Source organism: Carex rostrata, chromosome 22, assembly GCF_964058835.1.
Source record: "Carex rostrata chromosome 22, lpCarRost1.2, whole genome shotgun sequence".
NCBI classification, from domain to species: Eukaryota; Viridiplantae; Streptophyta; class Magnoliopsida; order Poales; family Cyperaceae; genus Carex; species Carex rostrata.
The window spans coordinates 1004537-1025649 of NC_135939.1; the positions used below are offsets into that span (position 1 = coordinate 1004537).

General features: G+C 32.8%; 2 protein-coding genes and 1 pseudogene across 3 annotated transcripts; 1 reads left to right on the top strand and 2 right to left on the bottom strand.

Annotated features, from left to right (window-relative positions):
- Positions 1-1566: 1566 nt before the first annotated feature.
- LOC144573727 (trans-resveratrol di-O-methyltransferase pseudogene) lies at positions 1567-2576 on the bottom strand (annotated as a pseudogene). The gene is made up of 2 exons (XR_013518075.1): positions 2080-2576; positions 1567-1941 (listed from the first exon to the last, which is right to left on the bottom strand). The product of XR_013518075.1 is annotated as a trans-resveratrol di-O-methyltransferase pseudogene (transcript).
- A 2021-nt stretch (positions 2577-4597) lies between these two features.
- HCC2 (Thioredoxin superfamily protein) lies at positions 4598-8632 on the bottom strand. Its single transcript, XM_078324306.1, has 7 exons — positions 8450-8632; positions 7610-7739; positions 7407-7482; positions 6746-6952; positions 6556-6645; positions 5652-5784; positions 4598-4893 (listed from the first exon to the last, which is right to left on the bottom strand). Exons 1-7 carry the CDS (start codon positions 8527-8529, stop codon positions 4785-4787), a joined length of 825 nt encoding a protein of 274 aa, XP_078180432.1. The 5' UTR covers positions 8530-8632; the 3' UTR covers positions 4598-4784.
- An 8842-nt stretch (positions 8633-17474) lies between these two features.
- Positions 17475-20341, top strand: LOC144573812 (small ribosomal subunit protein uS13z/uS13y/uS13x). The gene is made up of 4 exons (XM_078323566.1): positions 17475-17612; positions 17686-17846; positions 19602-19790; positions 20084-20341. The coding sequence occupies exons 1-4, from the start codon at positions 17610-17612 to the stop codon at positions 20187-20189; spliced, it is 459 nt and encodes a 152-aa protein (XP_078179692.1). The 5' UTR covers positions 17475-17609; the 3' UTR covers positions 20190-20341.
- The last annotated feature ends 772 nt before the right edge of the window (positions 20342-21113 follow it).

Here is a 21113-nt window from a genome sequence, read left to right on the forward strand (position 1 = left end):
TGTAGGAGTTGATTTAGGTAGGAGATGCCTAGAGACGTCACGTCAATGTAATCAAACATACAAGATCAATACAATTCCTTTTCTTCCTTAAATCTAATAAGAACTAATGTACCGAAAGTTAATTTGATAGGATAATATGTAATAATTTATGGTGTTGCAAATATTGCTTCTGGTTTTCTTTTTGTTGCCAATATTTTTGATGGGATAATAATGTCAATTCGGCGGTGTCTAAGTTTGAAATCAGAATTACATAACTTTTAACAGTGTCTAAATATGATGGCGAAATATAATGTATATCTAAATACGGAGAATTCGAGAGCACTATAGACATTGACAGTGAAGTGCATTGCAATATGGCAACACTTGTGCTGATATTAAAGCTATCGTCTCCTTTCTTTTCTTCCTTTGGTTTTCGTTAGATCTCTGCTTTTAGTTTCACAGTAGTTGTAGTTACTAGCAAGCTTCTAAATAGCTAGCTATAGCGGTTTTGAACCCAGAAAGCTAAGCTACGGTCAAAAACTACGCTAATCAAGATACGACCGCTATAGCGGTAATAGCGGTCCGCTATGCTACATGGGTTATGATTTTGCAATTTTAATGGGCCTTAATATCTAGATTGGTTTTTTTTTACTTTATTAAGCTATATCAATACAATGGAACATGTGCGGGCTATACCACTATATCAATTAAATTTTGTATCATGCATTAATATATGGTAGTGGTATATTTTGAATATAAAATATATCGATAGTTTTTGAATTAGGGATATTTTGAATGACAATTTGAACTTTGTATTGGTTTAATATGAATATTATAACTTCTTAATTAATTTGATATTTTTTTCTTGATAAGACATTTTTATTATTAGTAGAAATATAAAATATAATTTTTGAAATAAAAAAACGCTATTTATAATAGTTTTCGCTATAGCTCCGCTATTCGCTAAAGTTTTTTTTTTTTTTTGTCTCCCCGCTATACCGCTATAAACGCTATTTAGAAGCTTGGTTACTAGAGATATTCCAATGATGAACGTTATATTATTGATGAGGAAATAAGAAAAATTAATATTTTTGCGGGGATATAATTGAAAATATTGAAACATTTAATAAGTATACAAGAGCAAATAATCCTTTAAAAAGGGTTCAGATTTCATTTCATGCCGAAAAGAAAATTTGGATATAGAACACCTTAACAAATTAGGCTGTAGAACACCTTTACAAGACTTTGAACTTAACTTGATTCATCGGTGGGCAGTTATTTATTTAAGGGGTTATGGTCTCACGTAAAAATGAAGTCAAGATATATGTATGCATGTTATCTCCAATTTTTTTACTCCAAATTATTGTGCCTTGGAAATGATCAGTTAGCTCCGTAGTGAATGAAATGATCTAATTAATAAATGCCAGTCAATTTAATTATGCCACCGTGCTATGAAAATAAAATGATTATAGATCTATATATAGATAACAACAATTTCATACAATGGATATATCTATCTATCTTCAGTAAGAAATTTATTTCAAGAATCCGATAGATTGTTACTTCAAAATAAGTTCCATGGATTGATTAACTGACATATGCATTGAGAACAAGGAAACTAAGGCAATGATTAAAACAAAGATCTGAATGAAACACAAAAAGTTATGGGTAGATCTCGATGACGGACATGAATCCAACGGTATGGGTTATCTTGTAAGAACTAAATCCTGCTTCCATGAATAATTTTTTCCACTCATTCTCATCTCGCTCTTCTCCTCCAGTTACTGTCAACATCAACATATTAAGCAACAGCTGTGATTCGTCTGACATCATAGCAGATGTTGATCCAACTACAGCTTCCAAAACGATAACCTTGCCTCCAGCTTCTCTTGAAGGAATTGCATCTTTGCATCGCCGCAGTATCTTTATACAATCTTCATTGCTCCAATCATACAGAATCCACTGTAACAATGAATTTCAATCGGTAAATAATTCTGGCACCCACAATATATATGTAAAAGTGTATTATATATAATATTTGTTTTGAACAAATTATATTATATATAATATAAGCATAAGAATGATATTTTCTTTTTTTACCTTAAGAAGAACTGCATCTGCAGGAGGAATATAATTGAACATGTCACCTGAAACAAACTTAACGAATAACGATACCATCATTTGTACTGTCACCTACAACATGCGGTAGATCCAAAACGCTGCACACGACCTGGGGGAAATTTTTGGCTATAATTTCTGTAATTGCTCCTCTACCACCTCCTACATCAAAATGGGTAAATAAGCGCAGAAGGCGTTGCAGATGGGATTTCTTTGAGGGAGGAAGTGCCAAAACAGAGTGGAGCTGGCTGAGAGTCATTGGGTGGCCATTGTTGTCGATTGCATCTGGAATACCGAGGTGCAGAGCACACTTGAGAGACATGGTTTTTAGGTAACCAAATGTCATGTTCCACAACCTTGCTTGAGCTTGAGATACATTGTTGTCCATTATTTTGGTAGCAATAGATAGGTGAGAGGATTGAGAAAAGACACAATAAAAGAGAAATAAAGCTTGGCTAACCAAATGTCATGTACTTATATATATAAGACTTAACAAGAGGGTAGATTCAATGAATCAAAATCTCACTAATTATTATTTTAGATCTTGGGATTTATAATTAGATATGCTTTCCTAAATAGTAGACAATAATAATAATAATAATTATTATTATTATTATTATTATTATTATTATTATTATTATTATTTGAGAAGTACTAAAAAATTCTTAGAGAGAAAAATTCCAAAAACTTAATTTCATCTGACCTACTAGCTGCTCGATTTTACTTCATAAGAATTTATCTAGACCCCACACCTAAAACCTCTCCCCGCCCATAATTATTTATGGGCAAGGCCCAAGAGCAATTTAGGTTTTTTGCCGCTAGTGACAGAGAGCAGCTAGAGAGCGCTGAGCAGTGTTGTAAAATACGGCTGCATGATCCGCATATGAAGCTGCATATGCTTATACAATTATTTTTTGCATATAAAATCTCATACAATCAAATTCATGTAGTTTTAAATATACGGACACATATACGGTTTATGCAAACTTGAAAAAAACCTAAAAATTATTTTGCAATGGAGGAGATTAATATCTATAACTTTTATAATATGATAAAGAGTACAAACTACTAGACTAAACAACTATTTAGATATAAATTAGTTTTAATTTATCTATATAACAAAGCATAGTAAAACCACATATGTACTTTCGCATACAAATCTGCATATGTAGTATGCAGTGCCTTTCACATGCATAAACAAAACTGCATTTTACAACACTGGCGCTAAGCATGCCAGAGCAAAACCAGTTTTCTTCTCCTTCCCTACCTAATTCACCTACTTTGTTAGACTTTTTTTTTTTTTTGAGGAAAACTTTGTTAGACTTAATTAGGCTTCATGCATGAAAACGGACTGCGGAAATTTAGTATACAAATTATCTTTTGTAACTATTGTTCATGTACGAAATTTTTACGTTAACAGTATTGTCACAAAAGCTACAAATCAACCATTGTCACCAACGAGAAACGTAATTTCAAGTTTTCAACTGAGATATCTCCTTGTTTAGAAAGCTTTGCTACAACTAGTATTGAGGAATTTCTCCTGAACTATAGGAAGTTGTGCCAACTCTAAAAATCTATTACAGTTTTAAGTTATTCTAAAATTTTGATTATGTCTTAGTGAAGTGTCTTGAACATATTGTTAAATGTATACGCACGTAAAACTTACGTCTCTTTTTTTTTTTATGATAAGCCCAAATTAATGAAACTGTGTGCCTAACACATTTTTGTGAGAAAAGCTAATAAAGTTTCATACCAAAAAATTACCGTGATTTTAATTCATAGGAAAAAAAATATTAAAAATATTAAAAATAAGTGTTGCGGAGAAATTTTAAAAACAAGAAGACAGTATCGTGTCATGGCGTCCCGCAAGGACGCCATGCCAAACTTCGGTTCTACAGAAGAAGAAAAAAACCCAATTAATATGGACGGGATGCCATGCCAATCTTTGGTTCCAAAAAAAAAAAAATCAATTAACTGGGACACCATATGCTATATCAATCCCCAAAAAAATTAAAAAAGGAAGGTTGATACTGCTTTCCCGTCCCTACCTCCAAAACTCTTAACTCAATACATTTTGCTGCCTTTCAGTCGAACCAAAGATTGGCATAGTGTCCCATGTAATTGTTTTTTTTTTTTTTTTGATTCAAGCATCCCAGTTAATTATTTTTTCTTTTCTTTTTTCAATCGAACCAAAGATTGGCATGGCATCCCGTCCATATTAATTGATTTTTTTTTTTCCCGTAGAACCAAAGTTTGGCATGGCATCCCTACAGGACACCATAGCACGATACTGCCTTCTTGTTTTTAAAATTTCTCTGCAACACTTCTTATTTTTAATTTTTTTTTTCCTATGAATAAAAATTGCGGAAAAAATTACACCCAATTATGTATTTTTTTTGTAAACAAAAGTCCAATTAATTTCCAAAAAAAAAAAATTAATGCAAATACATAATAAAAAAAATATTATGAAAAAATGGAGAAAGCTTGTCAAATATTCCTATTGTGTGACAATCAAACATTGATTTCTCATGGTAGTTTGTCAAAAATTCTCATGATAATTTCATGAAGGACAAATTACTGACAACGAGGCACTTCTAACAACATCATGTCAGTGGCAAAATCTTTTTTGACCTATTGAAAATGGAAATTTGACATAGGATGAAGAAATCAAAATAACAAATTCCTGATCACTTTTGAGCTTTTCTGAACTCTGCCGTTATTGCATCAGCCAACTCCAAAGGGTTATATTCCACCCCAAAAATCCTTACCGTCTCCAAGTTTGGATCCAACAAATACCTATCAAGGGAAGAGCATAACAAACCAGGTTGAACTTTCAGACAAATTCAATGAAACAAACATAAATCTTAGTTACGACATATGGAAAAGCAAATACTTTTGGCAATATGAGCATTGCTAAATTGCAACTAGCAAATACCCTTCTAGATACTTGCACATAGAAACCCTATCATTAGTTTTAAATGATGAAAATAGTATAACACAGTAGAAATTAATAGTGCTATACCATACTGTACGCTACATACTATTGCAGGGTCAAATTTAGCAATGATCAACCCAAGCTAAATCCATAATTGGAACCAGATTTAAGTATACCATCTTAAGAGTAAGCATGAAAAAATCAGGGGTCATTTTCTAGCACAAGTATACCATCTTAAACTGTTTAGTACATTTTTTGCAACAAACCAAATATATGCAGGCATCAGTTACTATACAAGAGATGTTGGTTATTCAAACACAGGAAAGGTCTAGGGATGTTCTGCAACAAATATGATTGCTGATACTTGAAATGGTGATCCAAAAAAAATCACCACCCTGAGGTTGATTAAAGATAATGATAACCAAAATAGTTACTAAATATTTTAGTAGAATTGATATGACTGATATAGAGGATCTGTATTTTTCCATGGTTCGCGACTATCAAGAATGATTAAAATCATCCAATGCAAGTGTGTTAAACCAAGAATAGACAAAAAAGTCTTTAAATTATGGTCAGCTAATCCCTATCCCTACATGCCGTTCAAAGGTAAAAAAATTACATGGTATGAGAGCACTCCACAAGGTAATCTTGGCCGATTTCATCAACTTTTCTGAAGAAAACGCGGTACTCTTGCGCCATCTGTCTAACAGCAGCGACTGAACCAGTAAGTCCTAGAATTCTCGAGTCAAATTCTGCAATAAGAGCAGAAAATCACAAAGGCATTTCGTCATCAACTACTACATTAAAGTACTTGAGAGCAATTAGTTTTGATCTCATTAGTGGCATGAAGGTATTTGCACATATTCAGGCATTTCGGCATCAACTACAATGTAAAATCACTTGAAAGTAACTCGTTCTGATCTCATTAGTGTCTTCAAAGCATTTGCATAGACAGGAAATTAACCCTACTGTACTGAATGAAAACTAATTGATGAAAGAACATGGAATTACAGTAAAACTATACAAATTTTGCTTAAACCTATACATATGCCTAAACCATGACTTGTTATAAAAAGAATAAACATAATCCAATTCCAGTTATCTTCTACAAGTAGCATATTCAAGATCCTGTGGCTATGCATTACAGAAAAATTCTAGTTCATTTAGTTCTATTACAAATTGAACCCAACACTCTATTTCACTTGCAAACAAGACACAACAATGATTATATCTGAAAACACCTATACCGCTGGGTTAGATTGATTAAATGCATATATTTCTTATTGACATTTGCTCCTAAGCCTGGTAATTTTTTGTATATGCTCAGAGTGAATCTAAAAAAAGCACTTGAATTAATATAAAATACTCAGAGCTAATTTAATTACTTATGTTTCATATAACCTTAGTTTCAATGGCTTTTGTGTAAATATCGATACAACTACAAGAAATGTGGGATGCCATCTGTCAAAAACCATAAATTCAGTGTAATTGCAACAACAATACGATCCCAACATTATACTGACCTTCAAGGTACGCCTTCAGCTGAGCAGGAGAATCCCTTTGAGGATCCAATGTGACATACACTGGCGTAATCTTAAAGTTGTACTTGGAATCTGGAAGAATAGAGTTGGAACAATTTACTACTACAGCAATTAAATCACATGCAAAGAAAGAAGTAAGAAATAGAGACAGATTGAGAGAGTAATCACACACCTAATATGGTTGTCACATCAGCGATCTTTTTTACTTCCTGGGGATCCACATCAGGACTTGATGTGTATCCAAAGTACAAAATCAACCATTTTCCACGGAGACTAGCTTCTGTTACCTCATTACCCTCTGTATCATACAGCTTAAAGGGACCTCCTATTGCCGGCCTGTTGGTATTAACCCTTTCTGGCACAGTGCTTGCATTTGGTTCTGTTTAAGAGGGAAAATGCGAGTATGTATGGAAATTTCCTTCAAAAATGTTGCTGGCTCAGCTTTCCTGAAAATTTCTCTTTGGTGCAGTCAACCCTAAACCCTATATAGATGAGGTGCACAATACTATTGAATACACTAAAAATAACCTGACATTCACAAATATAAAGTATGACATACATCCCTACAGACCAAAATTCCTCGTCAGCATTGAATCTACAACACTACTATGTTAACTTGTTTTATATGAATAACCAATTTAACTCTCTTTCCCTCATGGAGATAAGTGAAGATTGAGGGTGCTTTTGATGTTTATAGGCTTGCTTGTGATATTCCCAATGTTGTGTATACATATGCATTACACTTCTCAGGAGTATACACAGTATCAACATTTTCTGAAAGGCATACATAATATTACCAAATACCATAAAAAAGACAAGAAAGTAAAGGAGACCTTTAGATATTGCACGCCTCTCATCATTATAGTGAATTAATGTCCCAACACCAGCCAATACTAACAGTGCTCCAGGCTGTAAAAACATAAATTAATTCAATATTAGCAACTCATTCCATAGTAATTAGATTACTTATAACAAATATGTAAATAACGAATAGATACTAAAAAGTTACAGAAGCAAAACAATAAATGCAACATACAAGAGCATAAGATCCCCATGTTGAGCTCGGTTCTTTATCTTCATGGATGGGTCCTTCCAGTTTATGATCCCCATAGCTAGTCTTGTTACTACAAAAGCGCTGATACTGAAACCTTCCTGATGGATGAGATCTAGGTACCAAAAGCAAGAAAGATAAGCAACTCGGGAATATAAAGAGGCGGGAAAAGCAATGGGTTTCCAATTCGTTACAGCCACTGTTTTGCATTTCACAAAAGGCAAGATGGAATTTTCCTGTTTTCGATATCGAGCATAACATTTTTTTATCAAAATTGGACTGATGCTCTCTCGAAATATATTACAAGGCCAGTTTGAACCGTATTCTGCACTAATTGTGAGAATTGGTACCTGGAAAATACTTCACCTTTACTAACCCAAATGACTTAAGCACCAGGATATCACATGTCAGTCAGTTTTTTTTGTTTCCCTTTATATAAATTAGTACATGGAATAGTAGGATAACACTCAATTAAACAATTAAATAAAGAAAATAGACTAATTTAAAATAAGGCCAGTGGGTATATAACTCTACTGGTCAAACTAATACCAAATTTAACATGTACTTTGTATCAGAACTAGAGTGACCAATAATCCATCCTAATTATTTTCTTATACCACTTCCCTGATGAAACAGATCTTTCCAAATAACAAGTTCAGAAGTTCTAGTCTTGAAATCTTCCCCAAGATAGCAAATAGGTACAATGGTGTATTTCGGAATACAACAGCATACACCAAATAAACAAAATGAAAACAAAGGGCAAAAGAAAAATGCAAGGGAGATATAAAGAAATGTAGCTCAACTGGTACAGAAAGAGATTAATACCGAGTAGGCCGAGTAGGAGCAAAGGCGGCTTGTCTTAATCCGTACAAGAGCGAATGACCCGCACGGCGAAACTTGAGCATGGTCACTGATGCGAACTTCAAAAATTACTGGATGAAAAAGATGAAGACTAGCTCATTTCACTTGCACTCATTCTCCTATAAATCGCGAGAAAATTGCGATTTTGCCTTGTTTTGGGGCGATCAGTGAGAAGTCATGGAGGAAATTCATATCACCTGAGTTAACTCAAATTTTAAGTTTAGATCCGAACCGTTCAATCTGCGTAAGCACGAATATTAAAGGTACCCGTGCATTCTAAACCCATAACTTGAGCGTATCATTTTTCCGTGCGGAGCTTTTAATCTGGTCCGTTCGTTTCAGATCGGACGGACCAGATCAGATCTTATCCGAATTGAACAAAATTTCTCAAAATTTAACTTTTAATCGGGTCCGTCCGATCCGAAACGAACGGACTAGATTAAAAGCTCCGCACGGAAAAACTCCGCAGAGATAAGCTTCCTAACTTGAGACCGGTATAATCGGACTCGGAATCGAGACCGGTAGCGGTCGGCCGGTCGCTTCCAAGTTTTTTTCTTCCTAAAATTCATTTCTTGTTAAACAAGCCGAATAATTTGTTAGATGGGCCTGATCCAGCTAATACGGGTTGAGAGGCCCAAGCCAGTGCAATTTTGGGTTTTTCGCTAAAGGACCCTGTACACTCCTATTTTGAAATCCGGATCCCTCAACTCCAAACTTTGTGATTTTTTTTTTAATTAAAATTTAAAATTCTCGAAAAGAAATTAATTGTTTTTTTCTTCGAAAAATATATGAAACTGCTCCAATGCGGTTCAGGTTGCTGGAACCATATCAATGATATGGTTACAGTGATTTTCAGGCAAATATGTGGTCCGAAAGAATTTTAACATCTGGAAATTACTAGAACTGCACATTAGTGTGGTCTTAGAAACCTTCACCTACTGGAATTGTACCATGAGTGCGGTTCTATCTATTTTTCGAAGAAGAAAAAAAGCAATCTCTTTTCTGAAGATTTTAATTTTAATTTCTAAAAAAAAAAAAGTCAAATTTGAGTTTGGATTCGAAACGTTTGATCAAAATATGGAGAAATTCAGCACAAGATAGAATTCACTAGATCTCTTTTAACGTACGTGCAGATTATGACTAAATTGTATGAATTGAAATTTAAATTTTGAGTTATTGGTTCTAAATTCAAATGGAAGAAATCATTTATTATAATAACAAATATATTAAATAATAGAGTGGCTTCATCTTTAACTTTTACTAAAAAAAAAGAAAAATTGAGTTACTTAAAAGCCTGTGCTGCGGACAGGGTTAAATTCAAATCACTCCACTTGCACAAACTTGCATGTGTGCATCAAACTCCAACGGAAAAAGTCTGTAATTTTTTTTGTTGATTTTTGAGTTTATGCATCTTTTAAAGCTTCACCCTCTATTTTGTAAACAAATTAACTGTTGGTAGTATGATGTACCTTGTCAGTTTCCAGACTAAAAGCCTAACTATTTTAGTCAACATCAATATCAAAAGGGAAACAAGAATTAGTCTTTGGTCTAGTGACAAAGACACATGGTCTTTATGTAAGAGGTCATGAGTTCGAAATTCAGATGAGAGAAATTTTTTGTTATATTAACAAGGGTATTAAATAGTTAGGTGGTTTGAGCTCCACCCTTTACTCAAAAAAATATCAAAAGGGAAACAAAGACATGGAAAATTCCTTGTCCTCAGCCTCAAAAAATTGATGCTGCAAGCAATCTAAATTAAATCTTACATTTTTTTTTCATTAAATACTCCCGTCAAATAACAACCACGGACCAACACAGACATAAAAACAATAACATAAGAAAACCAAAATGGCATCATTCATCAAGTTCTCTTGTCCAGAAATAAAATAAGCAAAATTAGCAAAAGAAAAAAAAGGTTCTTTTGCTTTGATTGTATGTAAGATCAGTGCCCTGCAATTCCAAAGGCAGGCCTTTATCTTGTCCACGTGGAAACATAAATTTAGAACTCTCAGATCTTCTATGCATCTGTAAGTTTTGCGATTTAGTAATTCACTAATCCTCATCCAACATTTACGCAATTCACTGCATTTATTAAATGAACAGAAAGAAAGACGCAAAAAATTATAAATTGTACTCGCCAAAAGATGAAAAGTTAGAAAACTTGGGAATCTGCATTGTGTACTCCCTCCCAACTTTTGTGATAAAAATTGTAAGAGATTGTAGTACTCAATCAATTATACTTACGATCAGGTTTGTACATCTATATATAGGATTGGTCTCTTCTATTAGCCATTGTAATTTCCTATGTTACAATCTTTTTTTAGTACTGTAAGGTTTCAAAATAGAGTATAGGTGTACAGTTCATTAGTAATTTAGTAAATTAATAGCTACCCGAACAAGAATCTGTGTAAAATTAATTTCAAAATATAATTTATCAGTAGACATTGAGAGTTTTCATGATTCTATTTAAGAACCATAGCCTTTCTTTTTGGTAGTCAGGCGTACAAAGTTGCAACCACGTCTTTATCGATATTGACAACAAAGTTGCAACCGCGTCTTTATCGATATTCACATGAACAAGATCCAAAATAAAAAAAATATTATAAGTTAAAGTGCTAACGTTAACTGATAGAGAAAAGGTTTTGGTCCACAGACCTTTGTTCACAGTCTGTCCACAACCTTATCCACTTTCATTTAACTATTTTTAACTGACTCGATCCCCACGTTCCAACGGAAATTTAAAATCTTTCCAGATTTGCGTATTTAAATCTTCCTTCCCGATCGTCTCTTTCCTTTTTTAATCTCATTTTCAAAAACTTCCGATCAGATTATTTTCCTTCCCGATTAGATCAGATCATCTCAATCGGGCACGGCACCACTGATCAGAGTTCTCGCTCTGTCTGTCTCGCTAACCCCTTTATCTCTCTACGTATGACACCGATCTCTTTCAAGCAAGGTCCCAGCGGCGCCAAACGTAAGGTTTTCTCCAACGTATTGTACGAAAGGCGTTCTTCCATGATGAACTCTCTCATCAAGATATCGATAATCAAAGGAGAAATCGTAAATGTTGCTTTGACGGTGCTAATCAGACCATCGCCGCACCGGGTAACTCCGAATGCTTTGTAAGATTTCTTATTTGATTCGTAAATCCTAGGATGCCTTATGCGAACAAATAATTGACAGATGCATATTCTATTTTGATTCGTAGGGATGCCTTTTGCGAATAAATAATTAAAGGTAACTTCGAATGCTCTGTACGATATCCTATTCAATTCATAAATCTTATGGATGCCTTTTGTGCATGAATGAATTTTGTTTTTATCATACCTATGATAAATATTTTAATCAATATTTTTTAGATCGGTTTAAGTAATTAATACTTGTGCTTTTATCGGTTATCAACAATTAGGTGTTGTTCGTTTTTTTTATTCTTTGTGCTTTGAAAATTTGAATTACGTTTTTTATAAGATTTGTTATTTAAGTTACAGCATTGAATGATGAATTTTACAGGATTGCTGCAAGTCAAATGACACTTTTTCTTTATGTTTGAAAATTATAATTAGTTTTTATTAGATTTTTTTACATAAGTTACAACTTTGAATTAGGAATTTTACAGGATTGGCGCAAGCCAGTTTTACATGATATATGTTATTATTTTTTAAATGTTATGTATATCATTTTCTATTATAGATGGGTTTGGTTTACGATATAGGTGACACATTTTACATTATATATGTAATATTTTCATATGCACTTTATATTATTTGTTATGAGATATATATGTTACATTTTATATTAAGTAATTTATAATATATAAGATATACTAATACAATGTTATGAAGACATTTTGATGTACATCATTATATATTTTTTGTTTGTGTCTAACATTCTATATTATTGATTTTTACAGTTTTGCTCCAATGGATTTTGATTTGAATGAAGATTTTGCAAGTGATAATTCTACCGTGAATGATGTTGCAGAAATTAGGGTTGTAGAAATTATGGTTTGTGTTGAACAGATGTTGTGTGTGGTGAATATTATGGTTTTATTGAACAGATGATGAATGTATGTATAGATTTAGAAATTTTACAGTATACATGGAATTGATTTATAGTTTAGACTTAGAAATTTTACAGTATTGATTCTTTGTAGGTTTTATGTTTTGTTTTTGTAGTTTAAGCTGAAATTTTGTATTTTTTATATTTTATTTTATCATTTTCATATGCTTATTTTACATTATTGAAATTTTATAGTTTTTACGTTTTATTTTCACAGTTTAAATTCACAATTTTACAGTATTGAAAATTTATAATTTATAAATTGTATTTAATATTTCATCTGTTAATTTTACATAGTTGTAAATTTATAGTTTTTACCTTTTATTTTCACAGTTTAAGTTTACAATTTTACAATATTAAAAATTGATATTTTTTAAATTTTATTTAATCTGCTAATTTTATAGTTTTTACCTTTTGATTTCACAGTTTAACTTGATATTTTTACAGTATTGAAAATTGATATTTTTCAACATTTTATTTTATTGTTTTCATCTGTGAATTTTGCATGTCTGTAATTTTATAGTTTGTACATTTTATTTTTATAGTTAAAGTGATCAATTTTACAGTATTCATTATTTTGATGATTTATTTGTGTGTTCATTAAATCGAGAAAAAAGAATAAAAAAAAATTAATCAGAAAATTTAATTTTGTCTTTTTATCACGTTTTTTGTCAAAATAAGTGCTAATAACTAACACTAACTGCCAATAACTTCTTATAACTGCAATTTTCGAAAGTACAGTTTGAAAGTACATTTTTTTGTCCTGTTGTGCAAGTTGCAATATGTTTCTAACTATCATGGGACCACTTCAAATAGTTGCTGGATGTTTTGTGATTAATTGATAAATTTTATGTGATATATTGTATAATTATACAGCATGTAGAAGTAGTTTTACAGTGTTTGCGCAAGTCAAATCTATAAACAAATGGTGGACAACAATATGTGAACAATTAGACGCTTCCTAACTGATAACCCCTTATTTCTCTTTCTATTTCTTTTTTGTGGAATGCATGAGTGTGCAGATTTTCAGTCTCATATAGATCCAAATCTGAACCACTGAACACATATAAATAGACCAATAGGCCTATTCGCTCCTATTAGATCGCACCCATTATGTTGCACATATTCAGATGCATGTATTCAAACTTCAAAGAGAGTGTCGAATTTCAGCCAATGTTCCATGCGGGTTAGTATGTTAATCCATGTATAATTTAAAAAAAAAAAAACAAACTATTTATTTTAATCCAACCTGTTTGACTTGCAGGACATTTTTAACAATACACAGTTCACAACCTAATTTAGGACTCCGCTTCCATTCTTTTCGCTTTAAGATTCGTGTACACCTAATCTACATGAATATTAAAACGGCTTGCATGGATCTTGAAGTGGATCGGAATGAGCAGAGCCCGATGGACATCTAGAGGTGCTACTTTTACCCGATTACCCGGATCCGATCCGGAACCAAACCGGATCCGACCCGGAACTGACCCGGACCCGATTAATTTGGATAGGGTATGGTTTAAAAAATATAACCGATTAAATTATGGGTATGGGTACAAAATTAATAATTTAATATCCGACCCGGATCCGAACCGGAACCGATACTGTAATGGGTATGATATGGGTATCATTTAATTATCCGACCCATAACCGAACCCGACCCGATACCCGTATAAATACCCGATAAAATATATATTAATAACTCTGCATCAAGTTTTTGTGTCAGATAATATATTTCAGCTGAGCTATAGTTTGATAAAACTTAACCAAATTTATGCTACTGTTTTACACTACCCTTTAATTATAGCCTTAACTAGTCTTTTAATTACGTCCTTTAATTTCTGTGCTATATTATACACATGTGACACATGACACATGAATGTCAAATTTATTCTTCCATAACCAGCTTATTTTATACCTTTTTTTCTTCTATTACATTCAATTCATAGATTCTATTACATTCATTTGGGATAATATACTTGCAAATGTTGAATCAATATGATAGTATTTTTTAATTTAGATAGATAACTAATAATTTAGAGTTATTATTTTTATTTTGCTATGTAGCATGATATATTTTATTATTTATAAACATGATCAATAGTATAATTTTTATTTTGCAGTAGTTTTTAATTTATATTGTAATGATTTATTATATAAGATGTTTAAGAAATTATAATTATATTTAAATGTAAATAATTTCTCGAATGCTTTGGAGTTGTGACCTATACCCGTTATGGATCCGGAACCGCCCCGTATCCGAACCGGACCCGATAATCCACAAACAAGTTACGGGTATCTATCTACCCGGAACCGAAAGACTGGACCCGAAATATCTACGGGTAGATAGGTATCCGGATCCGGACCCGACCCGATTTGAAACAAATAAGTATATGGATCAAAATTTGGACCCGAACACTTTTAGGGTACGGGTCCAAATATAATAGTACCCGGACCCGACCCGACCCGATAGCACCTCTATGGACATCAGACACAATTTTTTCCCCAATATTTATGATTATTAAACTTTTCGTTGTAAAAATAAATAATAAACTTCCATCCAAAACTAAAACTAAATTAAATTGTTATTAAATATCATTCACGCAATCACGCTAAACAATGTGCAGTTTATACATCTCTGCCCTCTGGCAACTATTTAAAGGCAAACATAACTATACAAAATGATATTTATTCATAAACTATGTAAGTCGAAGTCTTGTAAAAATTAGAGAGAACACACGACTACACGAGTCAAACATGCACCATAAATCAATTACTACTTTATTTCAAGGGAATGATTAAAATGACAGCAAATTTAGTTGCATAACTGTGAAATCTAAATGATTGTCAAAATAAAATTATAAATACTTCTCTATAAGTTAGATTGTGTATTACATTTGAAGCAATTCAAGTATCTTTTGGTCATTTATCAAGCAATTTGAAAAAAAAAAACAATAATATAATCAGTCAACACTAGTGACTAAACAAATTTTAAGTTTTATATTTGATAAAAAAAAATTCCAAGTTCACAATTATCAATAAAAATGTTGTTTGTCAATACATCATTTTTTAAGACTAGTAGAATAAAATTTATCCATTGATATATTTTGAAAAACAACATATATGACCAAGTAAAATGTTTAGAGCATCAAAAGATTATTTACATAAAGATAGCATCAACACAACTTGTAGATTGAAAGTATAAATTTAATTTTCAATACGATTTATTATGTAGATAGGATGTATCTTATATTAGCCATTTAAATTTCGAAAATCAAGATGTAAACTAAAAAGGACCACCATATTATTACCTTAAAAATACATAGCACAACTCGGTTTTATATAAAACAAGCAAGTATTTTTTTTTATGAGAATAAAATTTCACTCTAAATTGATAAAAATATTTGCCAAATGTCAACGAGAAAAAATAACGAAAACACTTTCGAAAATATCTGCAGAAAGTAGGAAAACATAATTACATTTTTTAAAATAAAGATAAGATCAATTTTCTCAACTTTAACTATTCATAAAAAAAAATAGATTACGAACCTATATTATTTTGTTCACTAGACTAACTAACGATTGATTTTCCATCCGTATCATAGTACTTGAATATTATTATCCATTGGATTAAAATTTTCAATAGTTCGTGTGAAATTAAATGCGAGGAGCGCACCCAAATAACTGATGAACTGGATGTTTCTTTTAATTAATGTGCAGTGTTGTCGTGTTGATCTAAAATAATTGTTTTTTTTTTTGAAGAAATAACGTTTTTAAATATTCAAGCAAAACAGCTGGAATTTAATTTGTAAAATATATCATACGGTGCTCATGGTGGCTACATAAAGATGCATACTTTAAGTCAGTAAAACAAGGCAATAGCAAAAAAAAAGCAATTTAGAAAGCACTTTTTGTTGAGTACCGACCACAGTGACAAGATTCGCGTATTATATCCGAATTATATTTAAATAATTTGTTTTTTGGGTGATGGCGAACCGAACACCGAATTAGTCGGTTAACTGAATTAAATCCAAATAATTTGCAAATTTTACGAACTTTTTTTGAATTTTCCGAATTTTTCCCGATTTTTTTTCTAAAATACATTTTTTTTGGTTTTCCTTTCTCTCTCTCTTGCAGGACTGAGATATTTAGTCCGAATCATTCCCGAATTATACATGAATTATTCACGAATCACGAATTTTTGATCTCGACGAAATGAGCTCGAATAATTTATTTGTCACTATAGTACTGACAAAGCAATTATTTGCAATGTAACGAACGGCATAATATATACAATCTTTAGTTCTTTATGATTCTCCCTTGTTTCGAAATTTTTGAGAGTTATTTTATTTTATTTTCTAAATTACAAAAATATATATATATAGGAAAAAATATAAATGACTCGATTCAACTGCCACAACATAGAAAATTTGACAAAACTAGCTTTGTAGTAAGTGGCGGAGAAAAAATGGGATCAATTGACCTTCATTTTTTTTCCCAAAATTTTATGTGTCTTATTATTTTATATAATTTATAATAAAATATTATAAATGATCTTCATTTACAGTAAATTTTTTTTATATAATTAATTTACATTTATGTTTAACCATAATAACTCGAAAGGCTGATTATGCTCCTGTCTATAGCGTCAATATTTGTGCGTGCTAAGGTCTTTAGAAAAATGAGGATTCAATAATACAATTTACCATGCTTTACGTGGTATTTTTAGGAGTCCTAGAGATGTGAATTATATCGAAATTATACCTTTTATTAAAAAAATGTAAAATTTGTTCAATCCTAAAACTAGAAATGATTTATCGTTGGGTAATGACTAATAAGAATAATCGCGGACCTTATTATCTAATATCTATAGATGAATTATAAATAGAGAACAATCGCACTGGGCTGGGCCTAAGCCTCTCAAGTCTGAACTCGTATAACCCAGCAGTCCTCTCTGACGACAGCAAAAACCCTATAGCGCAGCACTCAGCACTCCTCTCTGACGGCGAAAACCTAGAGAAACACTCCTCCACGACTACAACGCAAAACCCTACCGGCGGCCACCATGGTTGGTTTCTACGCCTTTTAGCCCTAATTTATTCGCATCTGGTTTTTAATTGTTTGTATTTATATTTTTGCAGTCTTTGATCGCGAACGAAGATTTCCAGCACATTCTCCGTCTTCTCAACACTAACGTCGATGGCAAGCAGAAGATCATGTTTGCCTTGACCAGCATCAAGGGTATCGGTCGCAGATTCGCCAACATCGTCTGCAAGAAGGCTGACATCGACATGAACAAGAGGTAATTGTAGTTCATTGTATCATTTATTGTAGTTATTTTTCTCTGGAGTTCCTTTTCAGTTTCCTGTCTGGAAGCTAGAGGTTTTGGCCCTGGGCAGATATGGGTTAGTTTAATTTTCTGGTGTTTGTAGTTAATTAACCTTCTCATTCTTTCATAGATCAGATTATAATCTGATTGGGCAATTAGTTGAAATTTGAATTTCTTTTTCTGAATTTGGCCTTGTGGTTGTTCCCAACTGTTGTGGTTAAGATTGATTTTAATTTCCTTTTTGAAAAAAAAAGGCAGAAAATGCCCATCCATTAATACAAGAGTTTGAGTACAGCTAGAGTTGAAAGATAAGCAAGAAAGTAAACTACCCAAATAACAGGACCAACACAGGAGCACTATCAGTTGTGCCAGAATCAAGTTTGGCATGGAAACACTCCATGCTTATTACAACCAATCAAGCCATATAGCTACTAAGCAAACAAAGATGTAGACTGTAATGTTTTCATGACACATTGCAATAACAGAGGTTTAGATGGCAAGCAACAGTGGCACCATCAAAGGGGTGTCAACACTGTTTGGCAAGGGTGACATGCTTTGCAAAGGCACCATGTCCATATCGTCAGGAATGCAGGGAGTAAACTGCACATGCCTCTTTTTAGCCCCTGCTTAATAATCCAACAAAGAGCAAATTAGTAATATAATTTGTCTAATAGATGGTACACTTTTGTTATCAAAACACACAGAATTTCTCTCTCTCCATATAGTCCAACAAATGGCACTTACAACCATAAGCATGGCTGTTCTCTGTGGCATAGGTAAAGACAAGGCTAATAATTGAATATCTTCCAAAGAGGTCCAGCTATGATAATAGTTTTGAAATTGACCCATCCAAAACCAAATTTTAAATAAGTATGGAGATGCAAAGATGTTTTTTCTTCTCTATGACAGAAATGACACGGGGGATCACCGGGCCAATTTTTTTTTCTTAAAACAGTTTTAGTAAGAATTTTATTCCGAAACAGTAACCACATAAACACTTGCACTTTAAGGGGCACGATGTTATCCCACCACATTAGTGCATATGGATCCCTTTCCCCTCAAAAAGAGAGAAAATTATAGAGAAGAAGTAGTGAATTGATTTTAATTTTCTTTTCCTGAAATTTATATAATTGGTTCCTAGTAGAGTAATTAGATAAGTTGCTTGTTAAATACATGTCTGGTTTTAGTGAACTTTTAGATGGTTAAATACATGTATGTCTGGTTAAATACATGTATATCTGGTTTTAGTGAACTTTTAGATGGTTATTCAAACAAATAGGAATCTGTTAACAGTATGCACTATATAGGTATCCAGTAACAATTAGAAAGCTTTCATAAATAATTAGTAAAACTGGAATCTTTCCTGGGAAATTCATTTTTTTCTTATTATAAACTGTAATTTGCATCATTACGTGTTATCAGTCAGGTTGGATGGAAAGAATAATAAATCCTCCTCTTTGAACTTACTGGACATCTCTTTTAACCAAATGAGGTTTGTTATAATCCAGTCTTAATTAATGTTAGGGGTGCCAGAGAATAAAATACCTTTTGCTGAGTGCTTAATTATTAACTTATCTGGTTTTAAATCCATGTACAAATTCTCTGCCAGCACTGTGTAATTTATGTAGTAATGAATGCTGGTTAATTCAAAGCAACATAAAATTCATACATCATTTATGTTGCAATTGATTGATGCTGTTTTCTTCATCTTATTTTCACAAATTGCAGAGCTGGGGAGTTGAAGGCTGACGAGATGGAGCGCCTCATGACGGTGGTGGCAAACCCACGTGCTTTCAAGGTCCCTGACTGGTTCCTGAACAGGCAGAAGGATTACAAGGATGGCCGTTTCTCCCAGGTTGTCTCCAACAACCTTGACATGAAGCTCAGGGATGATCTTGAGCGCCTCAAGAAGATCAGGTAAAATGTCTTCACAGCCATAGTTAATTCATTCCCTTCTTATTTTTAAGATCAGGTTAATAACTCCAGCTGGAGTTTGAAGTTTGTTACTGAAAAGATTAATTATTCAAAAGCAGCAGAGGTTGGCCACAGAAATCATTCTGTTTTAGAGATTAATCATTCCGTTTCGAAATATATGATGATGCTTCAAATCATGTGATGAAGTATCTGAGGGGGACATTCAGCATGAAGGACAATTAGATTTAATTAATTAAAGTAGTTTTTTATAACATCAATATTGTTTTGCAATGCAGGAATCACCGTGGGCTGCGTCACTACTGGGGCCTGCGTGTGCGCGGACAGCACACCAAGACCACTGGCCGTAGGGGTAAGACTGTTGGTGTCTCCAAGAAGCGATAAGCAATTCTCGGGTTGCATTATTTTGATATGCTTGAATTTTGATATCTGAGGTCTAGTTGCGCAAACAGTTTTGTTGGACGGTGTTTTTCATTTTTTGTAGTCTTTCATGGATGATGTTGGTTGTTCAAGTATTTAGGAGTTGTTTCAAGCCATTTGCTGAATGTTTTGTTGCTTTGTAGTTCGGTTCCCTTATTTCTCTTTCTTTTTTGTGGGATGCATGAGTGTGCAGATTTTCGGTAATCTGAACCACTGAACACACAAAAATAGACCAATAGGCCTATTCGCTCCTATTAGATCGCACCCATTATGTTGCACATATTCAGATGCATATATTCAAAATGTTGAATTTCGGCCAATGTTCCATGCGGTTTAGTATGTTAATCAATGTATAATTCAAAAAAAAAAAAAAAAAAAAACTATTGATTTTAACCCAAACTGTTTGACTTGCAGGACATTTCTAACAATACACAATTCACAAACTAATTTAGGACTCTGCTTCCATTCTTTTGCTTTAAGATCCGTGCACACCTGATCTGCATGAATATTAAAACGGCTTGCACGGATCTTGAAGTGGAACGGATTGAAGCGGAGCCCGATGGACATCGGACACAATTTTTTCCCCAATATTTCTGATTATTAAACTTTTCGTTGTAAAAATAAATAATAAACTTCCATCCAAAACTAAAACTAAATAAATTTGTTATTATATATCATTCACGCTAAACAATGTGCAGTTTATACATCTCTGGCATTTAAAGGCAAACATAACTACACAAATGATATTTATTCATAAACTATGTAAGTCGAAGTCTTGTAAAAATTAGAGAGAACACACGACTACACGAGTCAAACATGCACCATAAATTAATTACTACTTTATTTCAAGGGAATGATTAAAGAGGAGGGTTGAAATGCCTCCATGTT